We start from the raw sequence: 13,166 nt of genomic DNA on the forward strand, positions 1-13,166 counted from the left end.
TCTGAAAAGAACTGTACGTGGGTCTAAAATTAAGATAAGATGCCAAACACTTGAGGAAACTCTTTATGATATGTCAATATATAACAGGTGTTTTAGACTAAAGAACACCGAGAACTGCTGCGAGTTTTAATGCCTGATAAGCTTAAGATATTTATGATTAGAATACTAAATTGCGTATGCTTATTGCAAAATGAGAGAACTGTTACTTAAGTGTATAAGATAAACAAAGCACGTGTGTTTATGTATGTGCTTTTTTAGAGATATCTGAATTTTATGATATAATTATATATGGAGAGTGGCTTAGATTAAAGAATATGAAAAACAAATACAATTAGTGTTAAGCCGAGAAGCGCGCAACGTCTTTCAACAAAATTACCTCATAAGACTAATATATATATATGTTGTCACCAAAAGTATATGCATCCGAAGAGAACGGTTGTTTCGTAAGTTGCATAAATAAAAGATCTGCAGTTGCGTTATCGAATGTATACCATCGAATTTATGCTTGAATCGAATCCAACTTATGCAGTCAATACATTTTCATATTGAGAATGATACAATGATAACCCGCACACCACCCTACAAAATTTCTACAAGATGAAACAAATCAAGTTACAACAAATAATGAGTTATCCTAGGTACGCTAAAGATTACATGCTTTCAAGTTGCTGTTTAGATTAGCATGTGCACGCACCAGTAACATACAGGTGGTTGGTGTATTGGCTAAACAAACAACAATAAATATTGTAGCATACTTTAAGGTCTCAAATAGTAGTAAAGTTCTAACACATTAAAAATATAAAAACAATCTTTTTTGAGTTAAATTCGCTGTCCAATTTTGGTTTATTTATAAAAATCATTTAGGAGTGGGTTTTACATTTCACATACATATATATGAATAAGTTACAATATTTAAATAGGAAAACTGAACTTTTTCTGTAGCTTGCAACGTTTCCGTAAGTTTCCATCTACCAAAATCCAGAAGATTTTCCGCCAGGTGGATTCTTAACTTTAATGGATGAACGTACGTTTGAATTGTCCAATTCCTCTGCAAAGTTCAAAGGCGATAACATTAAGAGAAAAGGTACTTAAGCACATGATAACTCACCGCTTATGGAAAAGGATGATTCCTGCAGATCCCGTTTACCATCCACGCGTCCACGAGCATTTGAAACGTTACTGTTGTTGTTATTGCAATTGGGTGTCGAGTTGCTTGAGAACATTGTAGAGGGTGGCTCTTGGGTAACTATGTGGGAGTCCATCTCGACTAACTTTTTGGCCACATTGCCATTCTGTTGTTCGACTTGTTGTCCCTCTTCGGACTCCGTTTTGCTCTCAATACTATCATAAACAAACGACGGCCTCAACGGTGTGGATATAAATCGTCCAAATCCCTCGGCAACACGAACTGATCCATCCTCAACACAGATTCGTCCACGAACCAATACAAAGTCAGGAACACCATGAACAGTCATGCCCTAGTATATAGATATATAGATACGATCATAATTCTTGAAGATATATATGTGTTAAGTTACCTCAAATATATTAAAACCGCATGCATGATGATGGGTATCCTTGGAAATGGTGCGTGAGGCCTTCGGATCCCAGATAACAATATCAGCATCCGAACCGACACCTAAAAAGGAATAAAAGACATATTATATTAATTTTAGAAACAAGTATATTCTTCCTAAAAGTATCACAAGTCTTTCATAAAAAACAATTATAATTAAATTATATTATATTATATTTCCTTAAACTTACCAATGAGTCCCTTTTGAGGATAAATATTAAATATTTTAGCTGCATTTGTGCTTGTTATGGCCACGAATCTACAGGGATCCATTAAACCGGAATGTACACCCCTCTCCCAGACCAGAGACATACGATCTTCAACGCCATTGACACCATTGGGTATCTTTGTAAAGTCACCCAAGCCAAGTTCCTTTTGTTTCTTGTTGAAGGTGCAATTGTCACTGCCTGTCGTCTGCAAATCATCGCTAAGAAATAAATAAGAAATATATATTATATATTTCGACTAATAAAAGGCTTATTAATAAATATATGTTTCATTAAAAATAGGATTAGTTAAATTTGAACTGAGATTTAGTTTGTTATCGAAAATGTTGGTGAGATAATATTGTAAGTAATAATATATGTGAACATACTCAAGACGCCAATGACTACATTCAATCCTTGGCGGTGGGCTTAATTATAAGCTGGCACTGCAAATGATTTGCTGAATACACCTGCGGCATCATCTGTGCAACATTTGCTAGTATATACGAGGCATGAGCACGGATATTATAACAATTTTAAGTTAGGTTAATGAACGCTTTATGTTTGAGTAGAGATAAAATTGGAACAAACTTTAGTTAGTCAGAGTTAAGTCAATTGCTATTACTGCGTACGACTCACCTAGCCAGCAACTTCATCAGAAACTCAGGAGTTGTCTTGTCGGGTCTCAGAGGAGGGCTCAGCACATGAGCAGCCGCATGATCGAAATGCTGACAGCGATAGTGAGAGCCATCTGTACCCAGAGCCGCTGCGAGGGTCTCACCAAAAATATATTTTCCACTGTAGCGTTGACGGGCTCGAGATATTTCTATTCCAGCCGATTTGCTCATACAGTGGACCACATAAAGGGGACAATCAACCTTGGTAAACAATAAATAAATGTATAAATAAACCGCATGGATAATATATTTAATTTTTTTAAGCTTGCAAGCAAGTTTTACAATTCAGATATTTATCAATATCCACATTATTTTTAATAATACTTTAACTCACCTGATGAGCCAAAATACAAGCACGATTTACGGCCTCCGCTTCCACTTCCTCCTGCCGAGATAGTTCGTGTCCTTCAGGACCAGTAACGCCCTCGGCCAACAAACGTTTTGCATTTTTGGCAATAATATCACCATTTTCAGCATGTACCTGAGAAAATAGATAGAGATAATATATCACAGTTGGTACTTTTTATAGCCACTTACCATAGCTACCGCATTCAAGCCTCGAATACGCTCAAAAACATCCAACATATCAGAATCGTTCAGCTGATAAAGTCCCTTATAGGCCATAAATGTTTTGAACGAATTGATGCCAAGCTCTTTGCAAAGTATGGCCATTTCATCCGATACCGATTTGGACCACCAAGTAATGCCCACATGGAGGCCATAATCACAGCAGACCTTAGGATCAGCCCAACTGCGCCACGTATCATAAGCCTCGATCATAGATTCGTTTTTGTTGGGTATTACAAAATCAACTAAGTGGCAAATAATAAATGTGATTTGATGACTCTAAATATACTTTAGAAAATACGCACTTATCATAGTAGTGCCACCAGCTACAGCCGCTTTGGTTCCATGATAAAAGCTAATGGAAATTAACTGTTTTAATAAGAAACCCAGTTAAATATCTATAAAAACTGCAGATACTTACTCATCCACGGCAACTGCATTGCAAAAAGGTAATTGCATGTGTGTATGTGGATCGATGCCACCAGGCATAATTAGTTTGCCACTTGCATCGATAACACGCACACCACCTGGTACCGTTATATCAGCAGCTGGTCCCACAAATCTAAAGAGGGAATATAATAAAGTTAGAGTTAATGTAGTTAGTTTTTGGACTTTTCATAAGTCACTTACTTAATGATGCCATCTTCTATGTAAACATCAGCTTTGAAAGACTTATCATGATTGACAACTTCGCCATTTTTGATATAGACGCGATTCTGGGCGCTTTGCAGGTGGATGGGTACCTTTTTAACCGGCGCTGGACTGCTTGCCATAGCTGCACATTTAATTAACAATTTAATAATAAATAAGATCAGCTATTTTTGTTTTTATCAGCTATTATAATTGACTACATTTTAAACTGCACTTCAATAAATATATAGATAATACTTTAGAGCCGGCAATCGGCAATCGTACTTAAAATACAACAAAACACAAACTGTAATCTCATCGAATTTGCGAAACCTGCCCGTATATGGGTGCATATAGAAAAATATGCAAACAAGTGCAACAACTTGATTATTTGACCTACTCCTGTAAGCGGTGCAAATATTTCGATTTACACTATACACATAATTAATTTAGATGTGTATATATAATGCCATGCACATGTCTATTTCCACTATCACTCACACTGCTAAAAATCTCAATATGTGCTTAGCAATTAGAAAATGAATTCGTATATTTAATGGCTTTTCAGAGGTATTTATAGTATACATATGTGTATACCTAAAAAAAAAAAAGATTAAAAACAACGCGTAATACAGGCACAGCGACAAAAAATACAATTCCTCTGGTTTTTCATACGTAATTGATACAGTTTTTCTTATTTTGTATGTATTATAACTGATTTCTTACTGATTTACCGTTAGACTTTGAATTTCTGGAGTTTTAATTATGGGTAAAATAAGCCGCAAGACACAACTGCTTTCAACGAAAATATCTGAAAAGCCTAGAATCTGTATGTTAAGGCTAACAGACTTCAGTAATTTAAAAGAAACTGTTAAGGCGCTGTTTAGTTAAGCATCGATACTTATCGAAATCAAACGATTATTTTAGGCGGCTGACATTTCAAATTGAAGAAAGCGATTGTGTGCATCATTAAGAATTTAGTTTAAAAGTTTAGCGCACAAAAGTATTACAGTTAAGCCAGTATTATTAAGTGACTTAAGCTTGTGTCTATAATCTTTTAGAGCATTCATAACAACAAGTGCCAATTTTAATACTTTTTGTGCTACGATAATCCGTATTGTTAGTGGTTTGGGACTTATGTTTATATTCAATTTTTGCTCTGGTGTGTGAATAAAAAGTGAATTATACAGAGATATAGCAACCAGGCCACACTTACATATAAGAACATAGCATATATTTCTTTAAGCGCATTTGTGGCTCCGTTTTTATAGCCCTTTGTTTGCTTGCTTGTGTGCACAGGAAGCGCACCAGGACCAAACACCGCACATTGCCCATAAAAAAAACGCTGATATGTCGCCAGCTGTGAAAGGTTTATATGCATGTGGGTCGCATGTCCCTACGCCCTACGTCCTACGTCATACGTCCTACTCCCCACGTGCCGCGGCAAACAGTTGGAATTGCAGTGCTTGCAACGGAACAGCAAAAATGGAAACTACATAATGCTCGTCGTATCGACAAGTAACCGAAAATCCAAATCGAATCTGGGCCACTTTTCCTGTGACATTGACTTAATACTCTTTAGAGTTTGCCCACTTAATACTCAAGTCTATCTAGTTCCCCTTTTCCTTTCTCGTTGACTATGCTTTGCTCATCATGGCCAGAAATCCTTTTGGCTTATTTAGCCGTTTGGCTAAGCACAATTTGGTCCTTGCTGTGATTGCTTCTGTTGCCTGTGTTCGCCACTTGTGTTCTAGCTGTTTTCACCTGGCATCCGCTGCATAAATTATACGATAAGTTGATCCGGCTCTTTTGGCCTTAACGTCAAGCTACTTTTGGTAATGATACTGTATATAACGTAAATGTGTTGTGAATTTTCAGTTTTTAAGCAATTAAGCAAATAAACAATTAAATAAAATAAACAATGACTTTATTTCTACAAAACACTTTTTTTCATATGTTGTTTGTTAATGGAAAATGATGGTCTTTACAGATTATTGTTTAGGTTAGCATGTAAACAAACAAATAGCCGCAATAGATTATTTTCAAAATGATAGTGGCCTTTTTGAAGCTTTTTTATACAACTTCAAATTGAAACTAGGCAAGGACGACTTATATCGTTCAGCATTCGAGGATTATGTGGTCATCTCAGAACCCAAACACTTTTATGATATAAGGATCCTTACATTCCGAGATTAAAACGCATCGATTAATGCTTTCAATTTTATTATATTAAAGGTACAGTTCAATCGTATCGCTAAGAGAATTTTTTGTCTTAAAATAATAAGTAAAACTAGATTTTCTGCTTAGAGAACTCTCCCCTGTGGACAACGCCAAACAGTTTTTCATTAAACATCTGCAGGCTAATCTGTAACAAATAACAAACACCAGACTAAAAATTAAATTGTTTTGTTAATATTTTCAGTGGCCAATCCAAGAATCATATAAATATTAAAATACTTTCGGTTTATATTAGCTTCTTGTCCACTTTATTTCTTATTGGAAAACACTTTTACAAATTGTTATCTAAATCAGTTTAGCATAAATTTTATTATTGTTAAAAAAGTATCACGTTGATTTTTTGTTTGCATTTTCATTTAATTTCGTTTTGTGATTTTGCTGCAAAGACTACAACTGAATTCAAATCGTTATAGTTTAGATATTATAATTAAAAATGTAATGTAAATTAAGATATCGCTTTATGATCACAATCGCTCATATTGTAGAGCCAAGTAGTTGGATTGACCAGCACATACATTCAAACATATAAATACGGATAAAACTAGGGCGGTAGAAAACAAACTGAATATTTCATTAAGGTAGTTTTTGTTGTTACGATATTAGCCCAGATGGTTGTTGTTCTCTTGTATAATAGTAAATAGTATTTGATTTGTGCACCGTTTCTTTTCGTTCTTTTTTTTTTTTTGCTTTACATACTTAAAACAGCCTCGCGTAAGGGAGCTCCACCTGCCTAGGATGCATTCAAATACAGAGTTGCTACATCATCGAATTGCAAATTCAAGTTAAAAGGTCTGTGGTATTAATTATCTATTTAATTGCAATTATAACATCTGCTTGCTCATTTCGTCCTAGGTGTTTTCTCTGGTTTTTTCTTTGTCAACGCTCTTTTGCATTTCGGCTCGCCAGGTCAGATGAGCTTCTTGGGGGCGGCGGATGCGCCGGTCGTCCCGTTTGCCGCCGCAGTTGCCTTCGGCTGGGCCGCTGTTGATGGTGTGGGTATCGTTGGCGGCAGACCGATGTCGTTTTGGGGCAGGAGCTTCTCGATGTGACGCTCGGTTGCCTCGAGAAGCGCCGCCTTTGTCGATTTATCGGTGTCCGCATCGCTGGCACTACTGCTGTTGCTGTTGGTGTTGCCCTTGGTGTTGCTTTTGCTGCTACTACCTCCATCAGTATTTTCGGGCGAGGATGGTGGCGATCCGGGTCCCTTTTTGCTATCCTTCGGACCTTTGGCCAACAAATCGGGCAATTCCTTAGCATTGTCCTTCAGCAATTTAGCACTGTCTTTCATCTCGTCCTGTTGACGTAAAAATCAAAAGATAATTTATAGCAAAAGTTTGATTTTGTTAAAATGGTGTATTAATCATACTTCGAGCTTCTGCTGAGCGGCCCTCTCGCGATCCAAGGCGCCCAAATCGGTGGCAATGTCCCTTATCTCCTTCGCTGAATCGTGTATGCCATCAACGAGCTTGGCCATATCCTTATCCGTTTTCTCCAAGTCCGTTTTAAGTTTTTCCGCCTCCTTCATGCTCTTCGCAATCGCTTTCTCAATCTTTTGCTCTGCCTCGAGAATCTGCTCCTTGTCCAGCAGAGTGATGAGCTCCTCAATCGCCTTCTCGCCCAGCTTGATGTTATCCCGGCCAATGGACTCCAGCACCTGTAAGTTATTTAATCATTATGCTTTCTGCAGTTATGGTTACAAATGAGGAACACAAACCTTGCGTATTTCGTTAACGGTTACGACGCCATCCTTGTCCGCATCAAACTTGTCCAGCACACTTTCGATGTGCTTGAGCCTTGCCTCATCGCTAGTCTCCTTCAGCTTCTTGATGTTCAGCATGAGATCATCGATGTGGACAAGCTCCTCGTGGCGACTCTTCGTCGCCTGCTTGGTGAGCAGCTCGGTGAACTCCTCCAGCTGTTTCTTATCAATGGCCGTGCTGTCGATGCTCTGCACCACCTTGGTTATCTCATTTACCGAAACGGCGCCATCCTTGTCGGCATCTAGTTTGACCAGCAAATCTTCGACGACCTTAAAACGCTCTCCATCGGATGCCTCCCTCATGCGCCGGATGGTGGCCACCAGTTCATCGATGTGCACCATTTGATTGACGTTTTCACTGTCTGCGACTTCATCAGTGCTATCCACCTGCTTAATCTGTTGCTGGCGTTGCTCCAGATCGCCCAATACGGTATCCAATTGGGAGATCATTTTGTTGACACGATTATAGAGAAGCTTGGCAGCTCGACTCTCGCGCACCGGCTCCTTAACCACTTGGCGCACCTCGCGCAATTCCTCCACATCCTCCTGGTAGTCGCGCAGCTCTTCCTTCAGCTCCTTAATCGTCTCCTTCTCCACAACCAACTGTTTGTCGGATGAGAGCGTATTCAAAGCATCGGAAAGCAGCTGCACATCCGTCGGTGAGATGGTCTTCTCATCAGACTTCACCTCCAGCTCCTTCTCCATCAAATGCGGCACCTTGGCAGCCTCCTCGATGAAGACATACGGTGCTGCCAGCTCCTCCTTGTTGACCGTCCGACTGGCAATCTTCTCTTCGCGCTCCTCTTCGCGCTCCTCGCGAATCTTACGCTCCTCCTCCTTGATGATCTCAATCTTCGTCTTGTTATCCACCTTACCCTCACGCTCGCCAATCGCATGACGTGTGTGCGCAGCCACCGCATCCGGCAGCACGCGCATTGTCTCCTTCAGCTTATCTGTGGTAATGCTGTCATTCGAGATGAACATCGCACGCGATAGCAGCAGCAATGTGGGCGGCACCTAAAGAAGATTGGATGCAATATTAATAGTTATAGGGAATAAATCAGATATAAATAATGCATATCAACGTATTTATGTTGATTGTATATACCTGTTCATTAAGCGACAAGTCGATCCACTCTTTTAGCTGGAAGCGTAGACGCTCGGCTGTTAGGCCATAGGCACGCATGCCACGTGACTTGCACGCCTGCTGCAGCTCGAAGAGATCGAGGGAGTCGACGCCTTCGCGGGAGATGACACGATCATCGGTGGCCAGGGAGCGCAGCTTGAGACGCAGCTGGAAACGCAGCAGCATTGTGGTGCCAATTGTGTTCAGCTCGAGGACACGACACAGTGCCGCCAATTGTTCGCGACTGAGCGAATCGAGAGTGATCTCATCGTCGAAACGCTTTGCAAACTTGATGATCTCATCGTTGCTCACTGTCTCGTTGGGATCGCGAATTTTGTGAACGAATGCCTCAAACTGTTTGGCCTCCTCGCTGGAGTGCTCCACGTGCTGAACGGGCATTTGTCCGAGGGTCTTCTGTAAAAATTTGGCAACCTCGAGGCGCACGGCCAGCGATTGCCTTAAGCGCTCCTGACGATCCTTGGCCGTTTGAAATGTGGACGGCAACATGCCCGGAAAGAATTTAATAAACACCGGCAACAGCAGCTCCATAAATGGAACGATTATAAACACAGAGAACGGTATCAATCGGAACAGATCCGATGTCGTCCTCTGCAGTTGCTTATTCTCACGTCGCGTCAGGGTCTTTCCGTTGAGGACGGACCACAAGAGCTTTGAGCTAATCGCTGTGTCAATAAAGAGCAGGCGAAAGCCATGATAATAATGCACGATCTCATCCCAAATGCGTTGCTGCAGTGGCTTCTTTGGCTTCACCAAGGCTTTGGATGATGTCTCCGTTAATTCACTACCCGTTGAAGTTCCCTCGCCTTTTGCGCTTGAACCTGCGCTTGTTTCGAGGGTCGCCTTGCCGACATGGGCGCTGCTCACTGAGGCCGCTGTGTTGTTCACTTTATCAGCGACTTGGCCATTGGCCACCTCCTTCATGATCTCCTCGACCTTTTCCTTTTGCTGATTCTTTAGCTTCTTGACGGTCGCATCGATTTTCGAAGGGGACTCAAAGAGCGTGCGACTCGCATGAATATGTCGATAGCCATGGCCGGCAAAATGATATTGATAATAAACATAATTACGCGGACTGCTGCCGCTGCTAATCATCAATGAGGGTTCACCGAACAATCTCCTATGCCGCATGTCCAATGACTGTGAAGGAGCTGAAGCTTCCGCCTTCTGCTGTCCTTGTCTCGTTGCTTTGTATGATGCATAACTGCTCGTTCTCAAATCTGAAAGGGAAAGTGAAGCGCATTAATATAAATAAAGAAAATGATTTAAGATATATATATATAGACTTTTGGCAGAATGATGTATATTCGTATACTTATTAAGACAAAAGACAACCAGAACAAAAGAAAAACCATTACACAATCTACAAATTGTCGGCTTAATGTACAAGCAACAAACAAAATAATAATCAAATAAATGTTTTTAATCACAAAAAGTGATAAGCAACAAAAAAGTTTGTTCCACTTGATGATGATAAGCCGACAGTCTCAGTTCTCAGGTAAAACAACTATTGTATAAAAAGTTAACACCTGTTGCGATTGCTAGCATATGTAAAACAATGTTTATATAAAGTATACAAATAATATAAATAAAATGCAATCAACTTTTGATGACCCAGGGAAAGTGCTTAATACACTTTTAGTTTTGCTTTTGGGTTTTCCTTTTATTTGGCAAGCGTTCAGAACACATCCAAATTTAACGAATAAATGAATTCAAGGCAAGACAGAAGAGAACAGATCACGAACAGTGGAAAGTGAGCAAAAGAAAAACGCAGCTGAAAATGGGAAAGTGAAACGCATTTAACCTTCGGCCGAATCGAGTGGGTGCCTGTGACCCCTGTGCATTAACTGTACACGCCAACAGGGTGTCTCTCTCTCACTCTCTCTGTGTTTCACTCTTTACGTCAGCTCTGATCGCTGGCGTCATTTTGTCTGTCTTTGCACCTGTACGCTTGGCACTTGTCCCTTTTTCTAGCTATTCACACAAATACACACATATAAGCATTGAGTTAGTTTGTGTGTGTTTAAATTGAGCTGTGAGCAAATTCGTCATACAAATTTGTTTTGCAAACAGCGCCAAAAAAAATCGTGATTCTATTGCAGACAAAATATACCGAAGTATAATTTTTACCAAAGCCTTATCATTTGAGTTACTCAGACGTTTTAAATGTTTATAATTGGTCAATCTAATTTTTTTTAGCTAGAAGATAAGCTGATTCAATCGTAAAAAATATGATAGAAAAACAAAGAATTCTTAATCAAATTACGGTTAACGACAACAAATCGAAAGAAAAAACCGGTATAACTATGAAAATTTCATTTGATACATAATATAAACAGCAACTGAAGGCTAATCAAATTTACACTTGCCAAACGAAGTCAGGGAAATTTTCTACGACGCGCAAAAAGTACCAAAATAAGCGCAACAGGGAAATTCTGAACGCCGAGGTGGAAAGAAACACAAAATCAGCTGTGGACGCATATTCAAAACAAAAGCGCGATAAAAAAGACACGCGCACACAGCAAGCACACACATACACACAAGGCAAGCAGCCACACACACAAGCACACGCCACTAAAATACGAGGTAAAATCAATGGAAAGTTTTTTATATTGCGCTCCAGTTTTCGGCTTCAGTTTGTGTTTACAAAATGACAGAGAGAGAGAGAGAGAGAGAGAGAGAGAGAGGGAGAGAGGAATAGACTTACTGCGCTTGTAGAAATTCTGAAAGATGTAATGCGATTTGAGTTGCATTGATCCTTTCTGATGCAGCAGTAAATTCATGTTGTTTGCTCAAAGCGGCTCTTGCTGATTTTGCTGTTATTGAGCGAGGGGCTTGCTATCGACGATATACGGCTGCCAATCCAATTCCAAAGCTTTCGTTTGATTACAAAATTTTGAATTTCCAAATCACTGTCTACTCTGTATGTATGTCTTTGGGTTTGTTGTTTTTGTTTTTTCTCTGTTTCTGTTGTTCTGTTGCGCATGAGAAATTCGTTTGGGTTTTCTCACTCAACGCCTAGAAGTATTTGGAAGAGAGTAATAAAAGATGTGTGAGTATTCATGCCAAAAATTAGATATGCATGGCAATAAATAAACAAATTAAACAAATCGGTTTAGCTGTCAGATCTTAACAAATAGAGCAGCGCAGTATCGGTCAGACACACACACACAAATTACAGATATCAGGCGATGTTTCATTGTTTGTTGTTGTTTAGCTGATTTCGCACTTTTCAAAATATTACACAACTACAGCAACAAATTTCAAATTTGATGTTCTCTTTTTTGGCGACGACACCCTGCTCTCTTTGCTTAGCATGCTGTGTGCGTAGTTTACCATTTACGTTAAATTCACGTTTTTTGATTTGTTATTTTTCTCTGCTTGCCTTTTTTTTTTGTTGCAATGTCGTCACCCAAATTCTTATAAATATGTTTATATAGTTCGGAAACGATTTGGCTGTTCTCAAGTTCCACGCTTTTTTATTTTACTCTGTGTGTGAATGGATAAGTGTGACCGCATGGCAATTGCGTAAAAATACGCCAGTCGTGCAAATTAAATAGATGCGATATATCGGTCAAAGTTATTTATCGAGCGTCAACCTATTTGAATGGTGAGGTCTACATTTTCAAATTCTATTGAAATGGTAAATGAAAATCTAAAATATGTTATGCCTTGCCTGTCGAAAGCACCAATATATCGCTCAGCCGGCTAGCTGTCGGCTCAGGGGTAGTCCGACAGCGATATATTGGGCGGCAAGTTAACAAAAAATTTGTATTCTTTTATAAATAAAAAAAAAAACAAATATTTCCATCAAACCAGTCCGCTCGCTGTTGTGTTGGCTGTTGGATGTTGTACAGCCTGCGTCTCCCTCCCTTCCTAGTGATTCCTATTCTAAATTTCCTGGAGAAATTCCCTTTCACAATTATTCCTTTCTCGCTGGTTTCATATGCCCTCATCTCACCCAATCACATTAATTTACCACCTCATGTTCATTTTTTTCAGACTATTTAATTTAAAACTCATGAGATACATGTGACATGGTGATCCCAAACATTTTGTTGGCCAACACTAAATTCGCTTATATATATTAAAACAATTTTATCTATCTACTTAATTTAAAGCTTACAATATATTTATGATTTTTCTTGTCCTTTTTTATTTGGCTTCAAAAGTACGCATCACTGAGTGACAAATGAGCATCACTATTGCATTGGTTAGGGCCGATCAGCTGTCTTTGGCTCACTCTGCCTCAGTTAGGCGGGAACAAACTCACAGGTGTGTTGATATAATCCGAGGCGTCTCAGGGTCTCCGGGCTTCGACTTCCTGGTTCCTGACTCCGGTTGTCCCTGTCGATTTTTTCCTTGATGG

General features: G+C 39.5%; 2 protein-coding genes across 4 annotated transcripts; both read right to left on the reverse strand.

Moving 5' to 3' along the window:
* Positions 1 to 815: 815 nt before the first annotated feature.
* LOC6559217 (dihydropyrimidinase) lies at positions 816 to 4,511 on the reverse strand. 2 transcript variants are annotated; one of them, XM_001985760.3, is made up of 11 exons: positions 4,391 to 4,511; positions 3,657 to 3,801; positions 3,448 to 3,588; positions 3,332 to 3,381; positions 2,997 to 3,271; positions 2,794 to 2,940; positions 2,422 to 2,660; positions 1,768 to 2,003; positions 1,539 to 1,639; positions 1,109 to 1,478; positions 816 to 1,048 (listed from the first exon to the last, which is right to left on the reverse strand). In XM_001985760.3, the coding sequence occupies exons 2-11, from the start codon at positions 3,797 to 3,799 to the stop codon at positions 969 to 971; spliced, it is 1,782 nt and encodes a 593-aa protein (XP_001985796.1). In that variant the 5' UTR covers positions 3,800 to 3,801; positions 4,391 to 4,511; the 3' UTR covers positions 816 to 968. The 2 variants fall into 2 exon arrangements, with proteins under 2 accessions (XP_001985796.1, XP_032590422.1); XM_032734531.2 differs by having other exon boundaries at positions 4,383 to 4,398.
* Positions 4,512 to 6,116: 1,605 nt separating this feature from the next.
* On the reverse strand, positions 6,117 to 12,289 carry LOC6559667 (mitochondrial proton/calcium exchanger protein). 2 transcript variants are annotated; one of them, XM_032735577.1, is made up of 6 exons: positions 12,134 to 12,289; positions 11,505 to 11,815; positions 8,762 to 10,017; positions 7,609 to 8,670; positions 7,261 to 7,548; positions 6,117 to 7,188 (listed from the first exon to the last, which is right to left on the reverse strand). In XM_032735577.1, exons 2-6 carry the CDS (start codon positions 11,578 to 11,580, stop codon positions 6,802 to 6,804), a joined length of 3,069 nt encoding a protein of 1,022 aa, XP_032591468.1. In that variant the 5' UTR covers positions 11,581 to 11,815; positions 12,134 to 12,289; the 3' UTR covers positions 6,117 to 6,801. The 2 variants fall into 2 exon arrangements, with proteins under 2 accessions (XP_032591468.1, XP_001985797.1); XM_001985761.2 differs by having other exon boundaries at positions 12,183 to 12,256.
* Positions 12,290 to 13,166: the final 877 nt, after the last annotated feature.

The sequence above is a fragment of the Drosophila grimshawi genome, unplaced genomic scaffold (genome assembly GCF_018153295.1).
Source record: "Drosophila grimshawi isolate 15287-2541.00 unplaced genomic scaffold, ASM1815329v1 contig_1367, whole genome shotgun sequence".
NCBI classification, from domain to species: domain Eukaryota; kingdom Metazoa; phylum Arthropoda; class Insecta; order Diptera; family Drosophilidae; genus Drosophila; species Drosophila grimshawi.

Coding starts and splice junctions, on each gene's coding strand:
- LOC6559217 (XM_001985760.3), bottom strand. CDS start 3,799: ATGGCAAGCAGTCCAGCGCCGGTTAAAAAGGTACCCATCCACCTGCAA. Junction 2,661..2,793: donor CTTGTATTTTGGCTCATCAG/GTGAGTTAAAGT, acceptor TTGTTTACCAAG/GTTGATTGTCCCCTTTATGT. Junction 1,049..1,108: donor ATCATCCTTTTCCATAAGCG/GTGAGTTATCAT, acceptor TGAACTTTGCAG/AGGAATTGGACAATTCAAAC.
- LOC6559667 (XM_032735577.1), bottom strand. CDS start 11,580: ATGAATTTACTGCTGCATCAGAAAGGATCAATGCAACTCAAATCGCAT. Junction 8,671..8,761: donor ACTTGTCGCTTAATGAACAG/GTATATACAATC, acceptor AATCTTCTTTAG/GTGCCGCCCACATTGCTGCT. Junction 7,549..7,608: donor CCGTTAACGAAATACGCAAG/GTTTGTGTTCCT, acceptor AATAACTTACAG/GTGCTGGAGTCCATTGGCCG.